The 16,348-nt window shown below is 42.8% G+C and overlaps 1 protein-coding gene across 5 annotated transcripts; it reads right to left on the bottom strand.

Moving 5' to 3' along the window:
• Positions 1 to 199: 199 nt before the first annotated feature.
• HIRIP3 (HIRA interacting protein 3) lies at positions 200 to 15,608 on the bottom strand. 5 transcript variants are annotated; one of them, XM_034419709.3, is made up of 7 exons: positions 15,395 to 15,608; positions 12,858 to 12,978; positions 12,601 to 12,757; positions 7,886 to 9,318; positions 6,069 to 6,243; positions 5,283 to 5,381; positions 200 to 964 (listed from the first exon to the last, which is right to left on the bottom strand). In XM_034419709.3, the coding sequence occupies exons 1-7, from the start codon at positions 15,592 to 15,594 to the stop codon at positions 819 to 821; spliced, it is 2,331 nt and encodes a 776-aa protein (XP_034275600.2). In that variant the 5' UTR covers positions 15,595 to 15,608; the 3' UTR covers positions 200 to 818. The 5 variants fall into 5 exon arrangements, with proteins under 5 accessions (XP_034275600.2, XP_034275602.2, XP_087749993.1 ...); XM_034419711.3 differs by having other exon boundaries at positions 7,886 to 9,315; positions 15,395 to 15,587; XM_087893867.1 differs by having other exon boundaries at positions 7,886 to 9,315; positions 14,630 to 15,568.
• Between the last annotated feature and the right edge of the window lie 740 nt (positions 15,609 to 16,348).

The raw sequence follows: 16,348 nt of genomic DNA, 5'->3' as shown, positions 1-16,348 counted from the left end.
CTTCTTATCTGTGACAGCCCCTCAAGAACTGAAAGACAGCCATCATGTCACCCCTAGTCCTCTTCTCTCTATTAGACTAGAAATACCTATTTCCCTTAACCATTCATTGTATGTTTTTGTTTCCAGTTGCCCAATCATTTTTGTTGTTTTGTAAAAAATGTGAAGCTAGTACATGCAGGTGAAAATACCTACTCTTGAGTTAAAGTCCAAAACATATTTTATTTAACAAATATACCTTTGTTTTCATAAAATGTTAAAAAAGTCACATGTTCAGAGATAGTCACTCAGATCCCATAACAATGGGCACATGAAATCTAGCCCAGAAAAAGATTCAGAAAACGGGAGGAATGCCTCATAAATGTATTAAGGAAGTGATACTCTACATTTTTACATGGAATGAAAATGAAACGAGTCCCAATTCAAACCACAGCTTTTTATATTCCCACTGAGGAAAGTCTATGCTTGAGGAAAGCGGTCACAATGTAGACAGTTCAAAAATGATGTAATGGCAACGTTGACAAAACTTGTTAAAAGGGAAAAAAAAAAAAAAACGGATTTCCTTCTGTGTCCATTTTCAGAAAATTTGCTTTCAACTGAGGTACTTCTGTTCCTTTGCCCAGGGAAAATGCAATAATAATAATAAAAAATAAGGATAATGTATCAGGAATTTATTTTCTTTGCATTCTGAGCAGAAGAAGGGGAAAAAAAGATTAAGCATAGAAGATGTTCCCTCGTCGCTGTTTGATTAACTAAACCCCTTTTTCCTCCCCAAAGAAGATCAATGAAATCAATAAATGCCGGCCTCTCCTCCACCTCAGTCAACCGCTTTCCCCGTCTGAACTGATCACTCCTCGAAGTTGGGACCAGTCTGTCGTGTGACGGCGAACGATCGGCTCCTCTGGCGAACTGGGTGACTCCTGGGGCTTATTGTAAAGGCTCCAGACTTTGCGACGCTTTGGACGGCCTGTGTGGAGAGAAGAGGAAAGTTTTCTAGATGTGCTAGGACAGTGCCTCTATTGCATGGAAACTGATGGGCACCTCTGGATTAGACTCACTTACTCTCCATCAGGCTCCGAAGGCCATGAAAAGACAGATTCAGGTTCTTCTAAGCAGTTTCCTTTATTGCTTCTCACTCCTAGAGAGGAATCTCGCCAAACTAAAGCAGGCTACTTACACCACGAAGCACATACAGGTAGTCGTCATTTTACAACAATTTATTTCATGACCGTTCCAAGTTACAACGGCACAGAAAAATGACTTTATGACCAGTTTTCACACTTACAACTGCTGCAGCACGTCTATGGGTCACATGATCACAATTCGGGCCCTTGGCAACTGGCATGTATTTATGACAATTGCACTCTTCCACGGCCATGTGATCACCCTTCCAGTCGGCTTCTGACAAACGAAGTCAATGGGGGAAGCCAGATTTGCTTTATGACTCCATGATTCACCTAACTACAAGAATTCACTTTACCCCTAGAGGAAAAAAGGTTGTAAAATCAGGCCCAACTCAATAATGCCTTGCTTAATAACAGAAATTTTGAGCTCAATTGTGGTTGTAAGCCAAAGACTGTCCATACTCTGGGAATTATTAGGGAGCAGTTGTCTTCACCCTCTTTCTCCCACACACACTATACCAGGGGTCAGCAACCTTAAACACTCAAAGAGCCACAAAGGTACTAACCGGAAGCTGACTGTTCAATTCTGGAGCCAACCGGAAGCCGGTTCCCCCCACCATAGTCTCCTCCTAGCGTGACATCCTTTTTCCTCTGCTGACCATAAGTTCGGTTCCCACACCATAGACTCTCCTCCTAGCATGGCATCCTTTTTCCTTTTACTGACTGGTGACAGGGAGCCGCAGCAGAGGGTTGAAAGAACCACATGTGGCTCCAGAGCTGTGGGTTGCTGACCCCTGCACTATACAAACTCTTCTGTCTTTTATTCATCTTTTGCACTCCCTCCCTCCCGGGCATTTGGAATACATTCTATCATACTCTCTCAATGTGAAAGGCCTCAATTTAAAGTTCGTTCACGTTCTGCACCCAGACAGAATCAGCCCTCCTGTCATGTAGCCAAATGAGGCTGTTGCGGGGAACCTGAGGGATGGTAACAAGGCTCCGGAAGAAGAAAGCTGCAGCCCATCTCTCTTTAAGCTGGTTAGCTGCTTTCTGAGGTACAGCTAGTCCTCAATTTATGATCAAAATTGCTGTTGCTAAGCAAGACAGTCGTTAAGTGACCTTTGTCCATTTTACAACCTTTCTTGTCCCAGTGGTTAAGCGAATCATTAGTTATCGAGGTATTAACATGGCTGTTAAGTGAATTTGGACTCTGCTTGCCAGAAGGTTGCAAGAGGTGATCTCGTGACCCCAGGACACTTGCAACGGTCATAAATATGAGTCAGTTGCCAAGCATCTGAATTTTGATTACGTGACCATGGGAATGCTGCCTCGGTCATACATATACAAAATGGTCGTAACCCCCTTTCTTCAGTGCTGTTATAATTTTAGTCCCTACAAGCAGGGGTCTCCAACCTTGGCAAATTTAAGCCTGGCGGATTTCAACTCCCAGAATTCTCTCAGCCAGCAAAGCTTTGAGAATTCTGGGAGTTGAAGTCCTCCAGGCTTAAACTTGCCAAGGTTGGAGACTGCTGCCTAAACGAATGGTTGTTAAGTCAAGGACGACGTGTAATGGAAGATGCTGTTGTATCATTAGTGCTAAAGAAAAACTCAACGGTCAGTCCATTTAGTCATTTAGTGACTGTTCAAAGTAACAATGGCACTGAAAAAAGTGACTTATGACCTGTCTTTGCACTTATGAACATTACAGCATCCCCGCAATTGCAGAATCTCAGGGTCACATGATCACCATTTGCGAACTTTCCAGGTGGCTTCTGACAAAATCAATGGGGGGAAAGTCTGATTTACTTAACAACTGCAATGATTCGCTCAACAACTTAGGCAAAAAGCATTGTAAAATCAGATGTGACTCACTTATCAACCACCTTACTTAGCAATGGAAGGTCCCAATTGTGGTCATAAGTCAGGGACAGCCTGTACATATAGGTATCCTATTACCCCCAAAATAAGACCCAACCAGAAAATAAGGTGTAGCATGATTTTTCAGGATGCTAGTAATATAAGCCCTACTCCAAAAATAAGCCCCAGTTAAGATCGCCAGCAGGCGGAGGCGTTTAGTACTGTATTTCCCCCCCAAATAAGACCTAACCAGAAAATAAGCCATAATGCGTCTTTTGGAGCAAAAATTAATATAAGACCCAGTCTTATTTTGGGGGAAACACAGTAGTTCTCTACTTACAACCACAATTGAGCCAAAATTTGTTAAAGTGAGACATTTGTTAAGCGAATTTTGCCCCATTTTAGAATCTTTTTTGCCACACTTGTTAAGTGAATCAGTGCAATTGATAAGTTGGTAACATGGTTGTTAAGTGAATCTGGCTTCTCTGTTGATTTTCCTTGTCAAAAGGTTGCAAACAGTGATGACATGGCTTTGGGAAACAGCAATGGTCATAAGTATTCCATGACCCCGAAGGAGCTGGAGGAACTACGTAGCTATATAGATAAGAATCTGGCCAGGGGGTTTATTCAATCTAATAGGGCACATATGGCTGCCCCAGTCCTCTTTAGGAAGAAGAAGGATGGGGGTCTCCGCCTGTGTTGATTTCCGTGGTCTAAACGCAGTAAGCGTGGAGCCTTTATACCCACATTATCTGTTGGTAAAGGATTTACTGGCCACATTATCCACAAGTAAAATCTTCACGAAACTGGATTCCACCAAACCGAGCTGGATTATCTAGGGTATAGGATATCTCAAAAAGGGTTGGGGATGGATCCCAAGAAGATTACAACAGTGTTGGAATGGCAAGCCCCAGGGACGAGGAAACAACTGCAGAGTTTCCTCAGTTTTACTAATTTTTTATAGGCAGTTTATCCTAGTGTTTGCCCAGATAGCATTACCTCTTACTAGTCTCCTATGCACACAGGGGATCACTGTAAACCAAGGCCAGGTCAGCGTATAGTATGGACTCCTGATTATCAGAAGGCCTTTGAAGAGTTGAAGGCATAGTTTGCCTGTGAGCCCATACTACAACACCAGAACCAACAGAAACCATTCATAGTTCAGGCAGATGCAAGTGATGTGGCTGTCGGGGCTATGTTGTTGCAAACTTTAACACTCATGGCCAATTACAGCCATGTGCGTATACATCCAAGAAATGTACCCCTACTGAGAGGGGATGGGCGATATGGGAGGAGGCGTTTGCTGTTCGGTGGGCACTCCTTACCTGGAGACGTATATTGGAGGGGGCGAAGACCCCGTTTGAGGTTTGGACGGATCATAGAAACCTGATAGCCTTACAAACCCCCGGTCTTCCCAGAGTCTACTAGGATTGGCTACGGATTGCAATAACCCAAGAGGTTTCCCTGGTTTCGGTTTGGACTTTGCACAGATAGGACAGCTTCCACCCTAGCACCAATGGTTCAGCTGAGAGGGCCCACGCTATGGTGGAGCGCTACCTGAGGTGTAATATCTCATATCAACAATCAGATTGGTCACACCTATTGCCACTTGCTGAGGTAGCTTATAATAATGCGGTGCATTGCAGCACTAGGTTTACCCCATTCCAAATAGTTACAGGATGTGAATTCCTTGCTATATCTGAACTGGAAACACCATCAGATACAGGGGCCTTACCGAATGAATGGGCTGATAGAATATGAACACTATGGCCGCAGGTCAGAAAAGTGTTGCCAAGCATCTGAATTTTGATCCCATGATCATGGAGATGCTATAAAGGTTGTAAGTGTGAAAAATAGTCACAAGTCACATTTTTCAGTGTCATTCTAACTTTGAACGGTCACTAAATGAACTGTTTTAAGTAGAGGACTACCTGTAGACGCCGCTTAACTTCTCATGCTCTTTTGATCTCCTCTCCAATTTCCTCTGAGAAAAGTTTAATAAAACTTAAACAAAGCAGGGTCTTAATAACAGTGTAATTATGCAAAAATGGGATGATTTGCACCTTTGGAGTTCAGAAATTGGGGAAAAAAAGAACAAAAGAAACACCCTGACCTCTGCATAAAAAACGGAGCCAATCAATGTATTTGGATGGTGAGTGGAATTGTATTATTTGCTATTTCTCTGGGCTGCCATCTTGTGGGAGGGGGTCTTCCCAAACTTAGTTTCCCAGAAAAATTCCAGCATCCTAACGAAGCATCTGGACTTTTATATTAGCCAGCTCCTCCCCTCCACAGCCACTTTACCTTCTGTAGCAATAATATTGTTGATATCAAGAGAAGCCACTTCGGCTGCCTCTTCCCGCTTCTGCTTTAGTGCTTTGCACTTGGCTAGAGATGGAGTTCCTGAGGAAAGATCGATTGTGGTGCTTTAACATGTAATTTGAAAAATTTACATTTCAATTCAAACCCAGATTGCCTTAGCACAAATATAATTTCTTTGATAACAGCTCAGTCTATTTTGTTAGCCACCCAGTAAGGTTTTCATTTATGCATTTATCTCTTAGTGTGCCATGGCAACTCGGTGAGCTGTAGCCTATTCCAGAACCCAAGATTAAAAGAAACAATGGCTTAGCCATCTGTGATTCTAGTATCCTTTCTGAAGCAGCTCCCCACACGGAGATTCGCATAGCTCAGCTTAATAATAATGGTTGAATTATGTTATTTATTTTATCCCACCTTAATTGTTTTTATAAATAATTCAAGGCAGCAAACATATCTAATACTCCTTCATTATCCTACTGTATTTCCCCTCCTCAACAAACCTGTGAGGTTAGTTGGCTGAGAGTTAGTGACTGGCTCAGTCACCCAGCTGTCTTTCATGCCTAAAACAAGAGTAGAACCTATTGTTTCCTGGTGATTGGTCCAAAGTCACCCAACCAGCTTTTGTCCCTAAGGTGGAACTAGAACCCACTGTATCCTGGTGATTGGTCCAAAGTCACCTGGCTGGCTTTCATGTTTATGGTGGGAACTCGTCTCCCAGGTTCTAACCTGGTGCCTGGCTATGCCTTACATCAACTACCATTAACTAACCTTTTATGCCAAGACTTTCCAGCTCTTCTTTGAGAACCACTATCTGAGCTTTGCGGGAGTGGCAACCTGCCAGGAGCTTTATGTAATTCCGACGCACACCACATTCCCGGATATAGCGTTTCAGACGTTGGACGGAGGGATGTTCCTCTTTCTTTCCAGAATGATGCTTCTTATCCTACAGCAGATGAGGAGATGGGTTAACAACCCAGCTCACAATAAGCTTTCCATGAACAATCTTGAACAGATCAGAGAAAGGCAATCTTTATTTTTTAAAGCAATTCTGCAGTATTTTGCAACCTTGGCAGCTTTAAGATGGACGGACTTCAACTCCCAGAATTCCCCAGCTAGCCCTACTAGCTGGGGAATTCTAGGTTCACCCATCTTAAAATTGCCAAGGTTGCAAAACACTGCTGTATAGGTAGTCCTTGATTTACAACGATTCGTATTGTGGCTTAATTTACAAAGGTACTGGAAAAAAAAGTGACTTATAACTATTTCTCACACTTATGACCCTTGCACATCCCCATGGTCACGTGATCAAAATTCGGGTGCTTGGCAACTGGCCTGTATTTATGACAGTTGCCGTGTCCCAGGGATCACGTGATCACCTTTTGCAACCTTCTGACAAGCAAAATCACTGGGGAAGCCTGTAGAGGTGCTGCGACTGCAATTCCCAGAATTCCCTATCAGAAAGCAGCCATTCAGCAAACTTCCTTAAAATTCTGGAACTGGACATTTGATACATATGACAGGGCCCAGACTGAATGGGACTGTACCAAGTTTGGTATGGGATTTTCTTTTTTCTCCCAGCAGTAAGGACCGGTTTGCACAACTTGTTTAAGGGGATATCAGAACGTGTGTGAATGGCTTGAAGAGAAATGGCCTGGCTAACATGGCCTTTAGTGCAAAGAGATTCCCCAGTCTTCTTGTACCCTGGAGTTGTGTTTCAGATTACAAAAGGTGATCATATGACCCTGGGGCACTGCAACCCTCATAAATATGAATTGCCAAATGTCTGAAATTTTATCACGTGACTATGGGGTTGCTGCAACGGTCATAAGTGTGAAAAATGGTTACAAGTCATTAGGATTGTAAGATCATTAAATGAACTGTGGTAAATCGAGGACCACCTATACAGATAATCCTTGACTTAAAACCATAATGGGGACCAGAATTTCCATTGCTAAGCGTAGCAGTTGTTAAATGAATTGTGCCCGATTTTACAACCTTTTCTGCCACTGTATTGTGAATTACTTCAGTTGCAGGGGTGAAATCTACTTACCCTCCCTACTGGTTTGGGAGTGCGCGCGCCGTGCTCGTGTGTGCGCCATTATCACATCCAATTTTTGACCCTCTGCACATGCAAGAAGGCTTTGCGCATGCATGGAGGGTTAAAAAACAGGAAGTAACAACGTCCAGGCGGGTGATGGAGCCTTGCGCCGCCGCCACTGGTTCGCTGAACTACCAGCTCACGCGAGCCAGACAGAACCGGTAAGATTTCACCACTGTTCAGTTGTTCTGTGAATTACATGGTTGTTACATGAATCTGGCTTCTCCCATTGACCTTGCTTGTCGAAAATCCCCTCAGAAAGTTGCAAATGGCAATCAGATGACCGTGGACATTGCAACCATTGTAAACCCATGCCGGTTGCCAAATGCCCCAATTTTGTTTACATGACTGTGGAGATGCTGCGATGGTTGTAACGGTTATGTCACTTTTTTCAGTGCCTCTGTAATTTCAAATGGTCACTAAATGAATGGCTGTAAGTCAAGGACTAGCACATATTTTTTGAAGTCCCCATGCAGATGTCCCTTACCTTTCCAAGATGGTGCTGCTGAGAAGTGGTGGGCTCGTCCTCTTCTGAGCTGGAGTCCTCTTCCTGGCTGGATTCCTCCTCTTGTTTCTCCTTGGTAGCACTCCTCCTTTGGAGCTTTTTCGTTCTTCTCTGCTGCTGGTTTTGGAATTTTTTCTTTCCCTTAAACTCACTTCCCAGATCCTCAGAACCAAGCACGGAGATTTCTTTACCGATGCTCTTTCTCTGTGACTTCTGAGCTGCTCTCTTCTTCAACTTTTCCTCCCCTTGACTTGAGTCAGACCCAGAGACATGCTTGCTCTCCTTTCCCAGTGCCCTCGGATCTCCATCCTCGCTTTCATCTGACTCACTTTCTGACGGGTGACTTATTAGAGCCACTTTCCTAGGCTGGTCTTGATTCGTCTCGCTTTGCGGTTCCCCTTCACTGCTAGTGGGATCCTGCACACACTTCTTCTCTGCTTCTGCACTCTTATGCTCCCCTGACTCACTTTCAGGTTCTTCACTGGTGGTCTCCTGAATCCTTTGCGTCATCTTCTTCACTTCCTCCGGTTTCTTCCTGCCCAGGTCTTCCCTCTGCAACTTCTTCCTCCCCCCTCTCTCTTTAGGCTGTCTCTTGGGTTTGTAGTGATTTCCAGTCTGCTGGCTCCCTCTTTCTCCCCTGGCCCTCTTTGCTCCCTCTTTCCTCATTGGACTTTGACCTGCAGAATCCTCAGAACTGCTCCCCGAATCATCTATAACTCTACCCTTCCTCCTGCATTGGCTGTCTGCCATCTTCTTCTGCAAATTACATTTTTGATCAAGACCACTTCCTGAGGCATCCTCACTCTCATCCCCCTTCGAACCCTTCTGGGTTCCAGGCCCCATCCTCTGCTGTGCTTTATTAGTACTGAATGACTTCTTCTCTTCACTCTCACTCTCACTCCATTCTCTTTTCTTTTCAGAGATTTCTTCTACCGCTGACAGATCAGTTCCTCCCTCTGATAGGCTCCTTTCCTCTCTTTGCTTATTCATCATCCTGTTTTTTGCTTTGCTTTTGGGATCAGTAGCTTTAAACCCTTTGTTCACCTTTTTCTTGAAGTCTCTTTGCTTCAAGCTGTTCCCTTTGGTGACCTTCCTGTGTTCTTTGACCTCTTCTTCAAGGTCACTCTGTCCCGTATCTGTGGTGGTCTCCTCAGATTCACTCACCTCCCTTTTCTGCGAGCCCCTGATCCCCTGGCCCTTGGTTGATTTCCTGCTTCGCCCTCTTGCTTCCTGAAGGGATGATTTTCTTTTGCTCTTTGTAGTTTCCTCATTGCTTTCAGACTCAGCACTGTGATTTCCAGCTCCGGAGTCTTCTTGGTCAGAAGAATCCGAGAACATCCTGAGAAGTTTTGGACTCCCGTGGCGTGGCCTCTTCTTGGAATCAATCCCAGAATCCTTTTCATCAGAACTGACTTCTGAGAGACAAAAGAAAAAAGTGACAAATAGAATCGTGTTGGGGAAGGACAACTGTTACTCTAAAGTTGGAGAACCCAATCAGAAGTCTTGAATCTCAAAGCCTTGGATGCAGCACCTGAACAGCCCCCAAAATTGCCATTTTAATGTTACAGAAAGGGATATTGAGAACATGAGAATAAATTCTTTTTTTCTCTCAATTGTCCCAATTTTGAATGCTAGTTTGGTCCAGTGCAGAGGTAGGGAACTATGGCTCCTTTATGACTTGTGGACTTCAATTCCAAGAATTCAGGAATCCACAAGTCATAAAAGGGCCATAGATCCCTACCCCTGGTCTAGTGGTTAAGGCACTAGGCTAGAAAGTGGAGACCATGAGTTCAAGTCCTGCCTTAGCCTTGAAAGCTGGTTGGGTGACTTTGGGCCAATCACAAAAAGATCTGAGAGTTCTAGTCCCGCCTTAACCATGAAAGCCAGCTGGGTGACTCTGGGCCAGCTACTTTCTCTCAGCCCAACTCACTTCACAGGGTTGTTATTGTGGGGAAAATAGGAGAAAGGGGTTATTTATATTTACTGTCCTGAGTTATTTGTAAAAATAATAAAGGCAGGATACCAATAAATCTTCTTTTTTCTTTGGCTTTGAAACGGAGATGAGCACCGCCCCCTAGAGTCGGGAACGACTAGCACATATGTGTGAGGAAAACCTTTACTTTTACCTATAAATAATATAACAAAAATAAATACCCTCCCCTCTTTTTATCCTAGATTTGCCCACTTCTTGCATTCAGTCCTTAGAGTTCCAGCTAAGGCTGAAAAAGTTGCACATCCTTATGAATCTGTCGGGTTACTTGTGACAAATAAATTGTTGGCTGATAATAATATAACTTCAATTTTGGAAGTTCAGCTCCAAGTTAAATATATGCCCTGCACAACTCTCTTTCTTATCATTATGATTGGTCACTTATTTACCTACCCATAACTGCTGGTGCCTGGTTTTCATTAGGCTCTCTATTTTTCCCTTTAATTTTTTCCAAACCATTTCTGTTCCACTCTTAAAATTGAAAAGCACGTAAAAAAAACTTCTATGAAGGAAGAGGGAATGGAAAAGCAGGAGGTTAAAAAAAAAAAAAGAGTTCAATGGAATCAATACATGGCAACATGGATAACAGAAAAGCAGAGACAATAATTTATGAGAAAGGTGGAAGAAAGCAACAACTTCGATCTGGCTCCAGCAATCACTCCATCATCCAATCACCAGCCCTTCCCAATCAGGTGATTTGGGGTATATGGAAGTAGACTCCCGGAATGCAATGCTCAGCCAGTGAAGGGTAGGATATCTATTCCCTCCAGATTTTCTTTAAATTCCAGAAAGCATAATCAAGGTTCAAGGTTTATAGGATTGCAGGTCCAACACACTTGGAGGACAACAGGTGGCCCATCTTTGGGTTCAATGCAGTCTGACATTTGCTGAATTGAAGCCTGGCTAGAGACTCACTTGGAGCAGATGGAGGATGATAAAACAGTAGGTGGATGGTACTATATTGATTCCAAATGCAAATGAGGATGTTTTTATATCACAGAGCATTGATTTAGAAGATCATCACTGCAGGATGAACTTTAGTTCACTTGCATCTCTCTGGATTAAGGCAGAAATATTCTGCATAAATAAAGAACAAAAAAAAAATCCCTGAAACAAAAAACAGACCCCTTTGCCCTCACATCCTAGCTTCCCATGGACAGATGTGAAGGGTTTGGTGCATATATACTTAACTCACTCACTGATTCACCTTGCTATCTGTCGCAAACTGTCATCAAGATACTATTATGGAGGGATCCTCAAAGGAGGTTAACTCTCATAGAGGGTGGGCAATTTTCAGGGAAATTATGAAAAACCAGTTTCTGTTTTAATAAAAGATCCTCTCTCAGTTCAACAGGAGTTTTATTGTGGAGATAAAATTAGAGAAGCTCTCCATTTATGGCACCTGGGCTGTTAAGAGCTCAAACATGCAATGAATAAATGATAATAATCCAATCCAAGGCTACACACTAGCCAATGAGTCTTTAGAAAAGCACGTAAGGCTGGAATGGGATGGCTCTGGTCTATTGCTATTTACCAGCAGTCAGAATTTTGCATGCTGGTGGTAATGCAGGAAATATAGAGTCCCCAAAGCTAATAGTCTGGTTCTCTATGAATCTATTTCTCCATTAAAATCATCTGAATTAGGGGTCATCACCATCTCTGATAGTAGCAAATTAATTATTATACAGTTTTTATTGGACCTAGATTCCTCTTGATTGAATTTTAGTGGATAATCTGAACTCTAGGTGAAGGAGGAATAAAAAATATCTACATGTCCCACACCATGCATGATACCATATATCTCTGGTGTTTCTCTTCATTTCGCTTCAGTGTAAGAAATATTATTGAGTCTGTAATCTGCACCTCTATAACTGTCTGGTTTGGTTCTGCAACCCAACAAGACAGACACAGACTTCAGAGGATAATTAGAACTGCAGAAAAAACAATTACTACCAACATGCCTTCCATTGAGGACCTGTATACTGCATGAGTCAAAGAGGGCTGTGAAAATATCTACAGACCCCTTGCATCCTGGACATAAACTGTTTCAACTCCTACCCTCAAAACGATGCTTTAGAGCACTGCACACCAGAACAACTAGACACAAGGACAGTTTTTCCCGAATGCCATCACTCCGCTAAACAAATAATTCCCTCAACACTGTCAAACTATTTACTAAGTCTGCACTACTATTAATCTTCTCATCGTTTCTATCACCCACCTCCTCCCACTTTATAAGTGTATGACTGTAACTTTGTTGCTGGTATCCTTAAGATTTATATTGACTGTTTCCCTATGACTATCATTAAGTGTTGTACCTTATTATTCTTGAAGAATGTATCTTTTCTTTTATGTAGTCTGAGAGCGTATGCACCAAGACAAATTCTTTGTGTGTCCAATCACACTTGGCCAATAAAGAATTCAATTCAATTCTAAAAAATCAAAACCTCAACTGCTGTGGTCTTTCCTCATGGGGAAGTCCCTGCTGCCTGTTATCCTTTATGTTTTTTTTCATTACGCCATATATCATAGATTTCTTTACAGCTGCAGAAAAACATAGGAAAGCCATTTTTCATGAACATGTATCAAAATTTGACAATAACTGTAAAGCCCAGTTTATATTTAGCTTCTACCAGTTTAAAAAAAAAAAACAGTGATATATTGGATAGTACCTGCTAAGCACCTAATCACATAAAAATACAATTACCTAACTTCTTTTCAATCTTTTGCCTTTTCTGCCCCTGTTCATTTTTAATCTCATCCTCCAAACTATGGGAGATATGAAGAGGTCTTTTGCGGTCTCCAGATTTGAAGGAATCCTGGGTTTCAGTCCTTAATTCTACATTGCTTGGGAGTTGATCAACCTGTGATGCATAACATTAAAGAGTGTTATAAACATATGGATCCATTTCATTATTTACCAAGACATAACATGTATGTTTTCTCCCCTCCTAAAACCAGCACCTTCATCTGGACCAGTTCTTCCTCTACCAGTTGTTTGAGCTGCTCCTTCTCCTGTTTGGATAGATTCTCCAGCCCAACATGGTCAAGATACTTCTTCCGAATGATGGCATGAGTGAGGATGCTGCAACAGACCATGAGTTATAAAGTCAACCACGCAATATGCCTTTATATGGTATAGTACTAGCCACTGTGGAAACCTTTTGGGAAAAGTGTATTTTTGAGGTTTGATGGCTAATAACACCACTTCTTTTGGAGTAGTACCATAAAATTATATACCAATGGAAAGATAATTTAATCAAGAATGTAATGCTTTTCAACCTTTGTTTGAGAGATAAAAGTGCTTTTTTCGTGAAATTCTAGATTTTAGGCCAAATTCCTGCAATCTGCATCCAACAGTCCTTGCACTCAACTTCAGATTGCATTGCGCCACCCAGATGATTTTCTTCTGTCACATAGGCACAGTCTCTTAATTCTTCTATCATCACTTGCTGTTGCGCACCTTTTCCTGCCTTTACCAGTGTGGTTTTGTAGTGATTGAGTCTCCTTATACCTCTTCAAAAATTTAGAAATGCCACCTTTGGTTAAGTTTCCACCAATTTTTTTTCTAATTTCTTTATAACTGTAGCCTTGTTCACTTAATATTATTTTACATTGCTTTCTGGGCGACCAATCAACTCTTTGCATCATTACTTTAATTTTATTACATTTTACAAGCTCACTAAATGAAAGAACACAAAAAAGCCCAACCAACTTGATAGCAATCACATAACACTAACAAATGTCCTTCTCTCAGCTTCAATACATGACATCAATAACTGAATCCTACTGTGATCTGATAGACTCATTGCCAAAAGAAGATGACACATTGGCTCTCTAAACACTCATGCTCATTGGCTACAATCAGATGAAGGAAAGCTACCTGATATCAACCTAAGCAAGTTGTGCTTCCTTTTTCTGGTTATTTGGCTATAACTTTTCATAGAATACAGATAATTGAACAAACTTTGTTGCATTACATTCTTGATTAAATTATCTTTCCATTGATATATAATTTTATGGTACTACTCCAAAAAAAAAAAAGTAGTGTTATTAGCCATCAAATCTCAAAAATACACTTTCCCCAAAAGGTTTCCACAATTTTGGCCACTACTGTATGTATGAAGAGGAGCAAGGATGGGGAATCTGTGATGCTCCAGAAATTGCTTTTTCCAGCAGTCCATAATATTGGATAGGGGGAGACAGAGTTCAGAATAGCTATAGGCTACAACAGTGATAGCTAACCTTTTTGCCGTCGTGTGCCAAAAGTGGGGGGAGTGCGGGGGGGTCATGTGTGCCTATGCCCACACCCATAATTCAATGCCTCTGTGCACATGCATATATGGACCCCCACGCTACCACTTTTGGCATGCAATGGCAAAAAGGTTACCGGTGGGCCCAATAGGCCCATTTTTTGCCGTCCCCAGGCTCCAGAGCCTTTCTAGGAGCCTGGGGAGGGCGAAAACGGCCTCCCCCACCCACGCAGAGGCTCCCCGAAGGCTGGAAATGGCCTGTTCCCCCACCGGAAGGCCCGAAAATCAGCTGGCCCGCACACGCATGCACACTGGAGCTCAACTAGGGCAACGCTCACGTGCCGATAAATATGGCTCGACGTGCCACCTGTGGCACACGTGCCATAGGTTCGCCATCATGGGGCTACAATATGAGCCCCACCCAAATCTGTCATCTAAATCCAGGATTTTTTAAACCATAATCTCCTACATCCGGTCCCTTACTTAAGCTTCTTCTTCAGAGATGTAATTTCTTAGATTCTCCTTTTGTAAATTATCCAGGAAAAACATGCTGATAGAGGACTGCGCGATTCTGGAACCAATGTTGTCATCCACGGGTCACAATTTCCACCCAGGAGGCTATGCTCAGTCAACGTCTTCCAATTTAAGCCTTTTTTTTTTCCTACCAGCACGCTGGTTTTTAATTGTTATCCCAAGGTGAAACTCATCTTCTATCACTAGTTGCCAAAAGGTTATTTTATTTATTTATTTATTATCCCTTTATTATTATTTTTACAAACAACTCAAGGTGGCAAATACATCCCAAACAAAGTTCTTCCTCCCACAACAACCACCACCCTGCTAGGTGGATTGGAGAGAGAAAGAGTGACTGGCCTAAAAAAAAAAGTCACCCAGCCAACTTTCATGCCCTAAGGCAGGATTTGAACTCGGGCTCTCCTGCTTTCAAGCCTGGTGCCTTAATTACTAGACCTCCGTTGGTTTTAGGGTCGAGACCTGAAAAATCGCCTCCCGAGCTCCAAATACTACCCTACTACTTCTGCTTCTCCTAGTCGGCATGCTCCAGCCATGCAGGACGCTACATCACCCATAATTCACAGCCGGGCAGGGAATGATGGGATTTGCGGGCAAGCCTGCAGAGGCAAAAGGTTCTGGAGGTATTGCGTTCTGCACAGTAATCATCAATCTCGGCTAAGGAGGCTTCAGTTCCCTCCCTTCCTCCCCAAGGACAACCCGGAGTCTGAGCCGCACCTGAGATCGGGGCTTCCCTGGAAAAGCCTGGAGACAAAATCCCGCATCTTTTGCTGCTGCCCAGCAGCGCCTCCTGCCATCCTTTCCCGCCAAATGGCACCTCCCGGCCAACGTAGCCCTCCCCTCCTCAACGTCTCATAGCAATTGTAGTCCCAACGGTGCCTAAAGAGGCGTAGTCGACAAAGGCAACGAACGCGCATGGGCGAGTAATTTTTACCCCACGGCCTCATGGGAGATCATCTGCGAGCCAATGAGAGCGGAGGAGCTCCCCTGCAGAGTTCTTGGGAAATGTAGTTTTTTTTTAAAAAATATAGCGGTCTCCCCCTCGCCGCCTTAAAATAGAGCTATCTGGGTCCTTGCTGGGTCTTTCTGAGACTCGTTCGCCCCTTTGTGCAGTGGTTTGTGCAAGTAAAAATTGAAGTTAAAGAAAGAGGTTATTGGCTGAACTTTCATTTATTTGTGTGGTTTGATAAACCTCAGTAGAATTAGGTCAGCAGTACACAAACTTGTCTGCTACAACGTTCTACCTGTCAATTACTACTTCAGCTTCAACCGCAATAATACACGGGCAAACAATAGATACAAACTCAAGCCAAACCGCTCCAAACTCGATTGCAAAAAATACGACTTCAGCAGCAGAGTGGTCAATGCCTGGAATGCACTACCTGACTGTTGTTACATCCTCAAACCCCCAAATCTTTTAACCTTAGACTATTGTTGACCTCATCCCATTCCTAAGCGGTCCGTAAAGGGGACGTGCATAAATGCACCAGCATGCCTACCATCCCTGTCCTATTGTCACCATTTATTTGTACTCATTTCCTATGTTCATGTCCATGTTTATACTTATATCTGATACCTTGTACATGTTAGACTGATAAACAAACAAACAAACAAACTGTAATCCAAATAGAACAAGCTGGATTTTCCCCCAAACGTGATTGTAGCGATCAG

Source organism: Pantherophis guttatus, chromosome 4, assembly GCF_059756535.1.
Source record: "Pantherophis guttatus breed Tessera chromosome 4, ASM5975653v1, whole genome shotgun sequence".
Lineage (NCBI taxonomy): Eukaryota > Metazoa > Chordata > Lepidosauria > Squamata > Colubridae > Pantherophis > Pantherophis guttatus.
The sequence above is the reverse complement of the archived record's forward strand: the minus strand, read 5'-3'. Positions and strand labels throughout refer to the sequence as shown.

Coding starts and splice junctions, on each gene's coding strand:
- HIRIP3 (XM_034419709.3), bottom strand. CDS start 15,594: ATGCGCGTTCGTTGCCTTTGTCGACTACGCCTCTTTAGGCACCGTTGG. Junction 12,979..15,394: donor CAGGGAAGCCCCGATCTCAG/GTGCGGCTCAGA, acceptor GGTCTGTTGCAG/CATCCTCACTCATGCCATCA. Junction 6,244..7,885: donor AGCAGCACCATCTTGGAAAG/GTAAGGGACATC, acceptor CATCTGCTGTAG/GATAAGAAGCATCATTCTGG.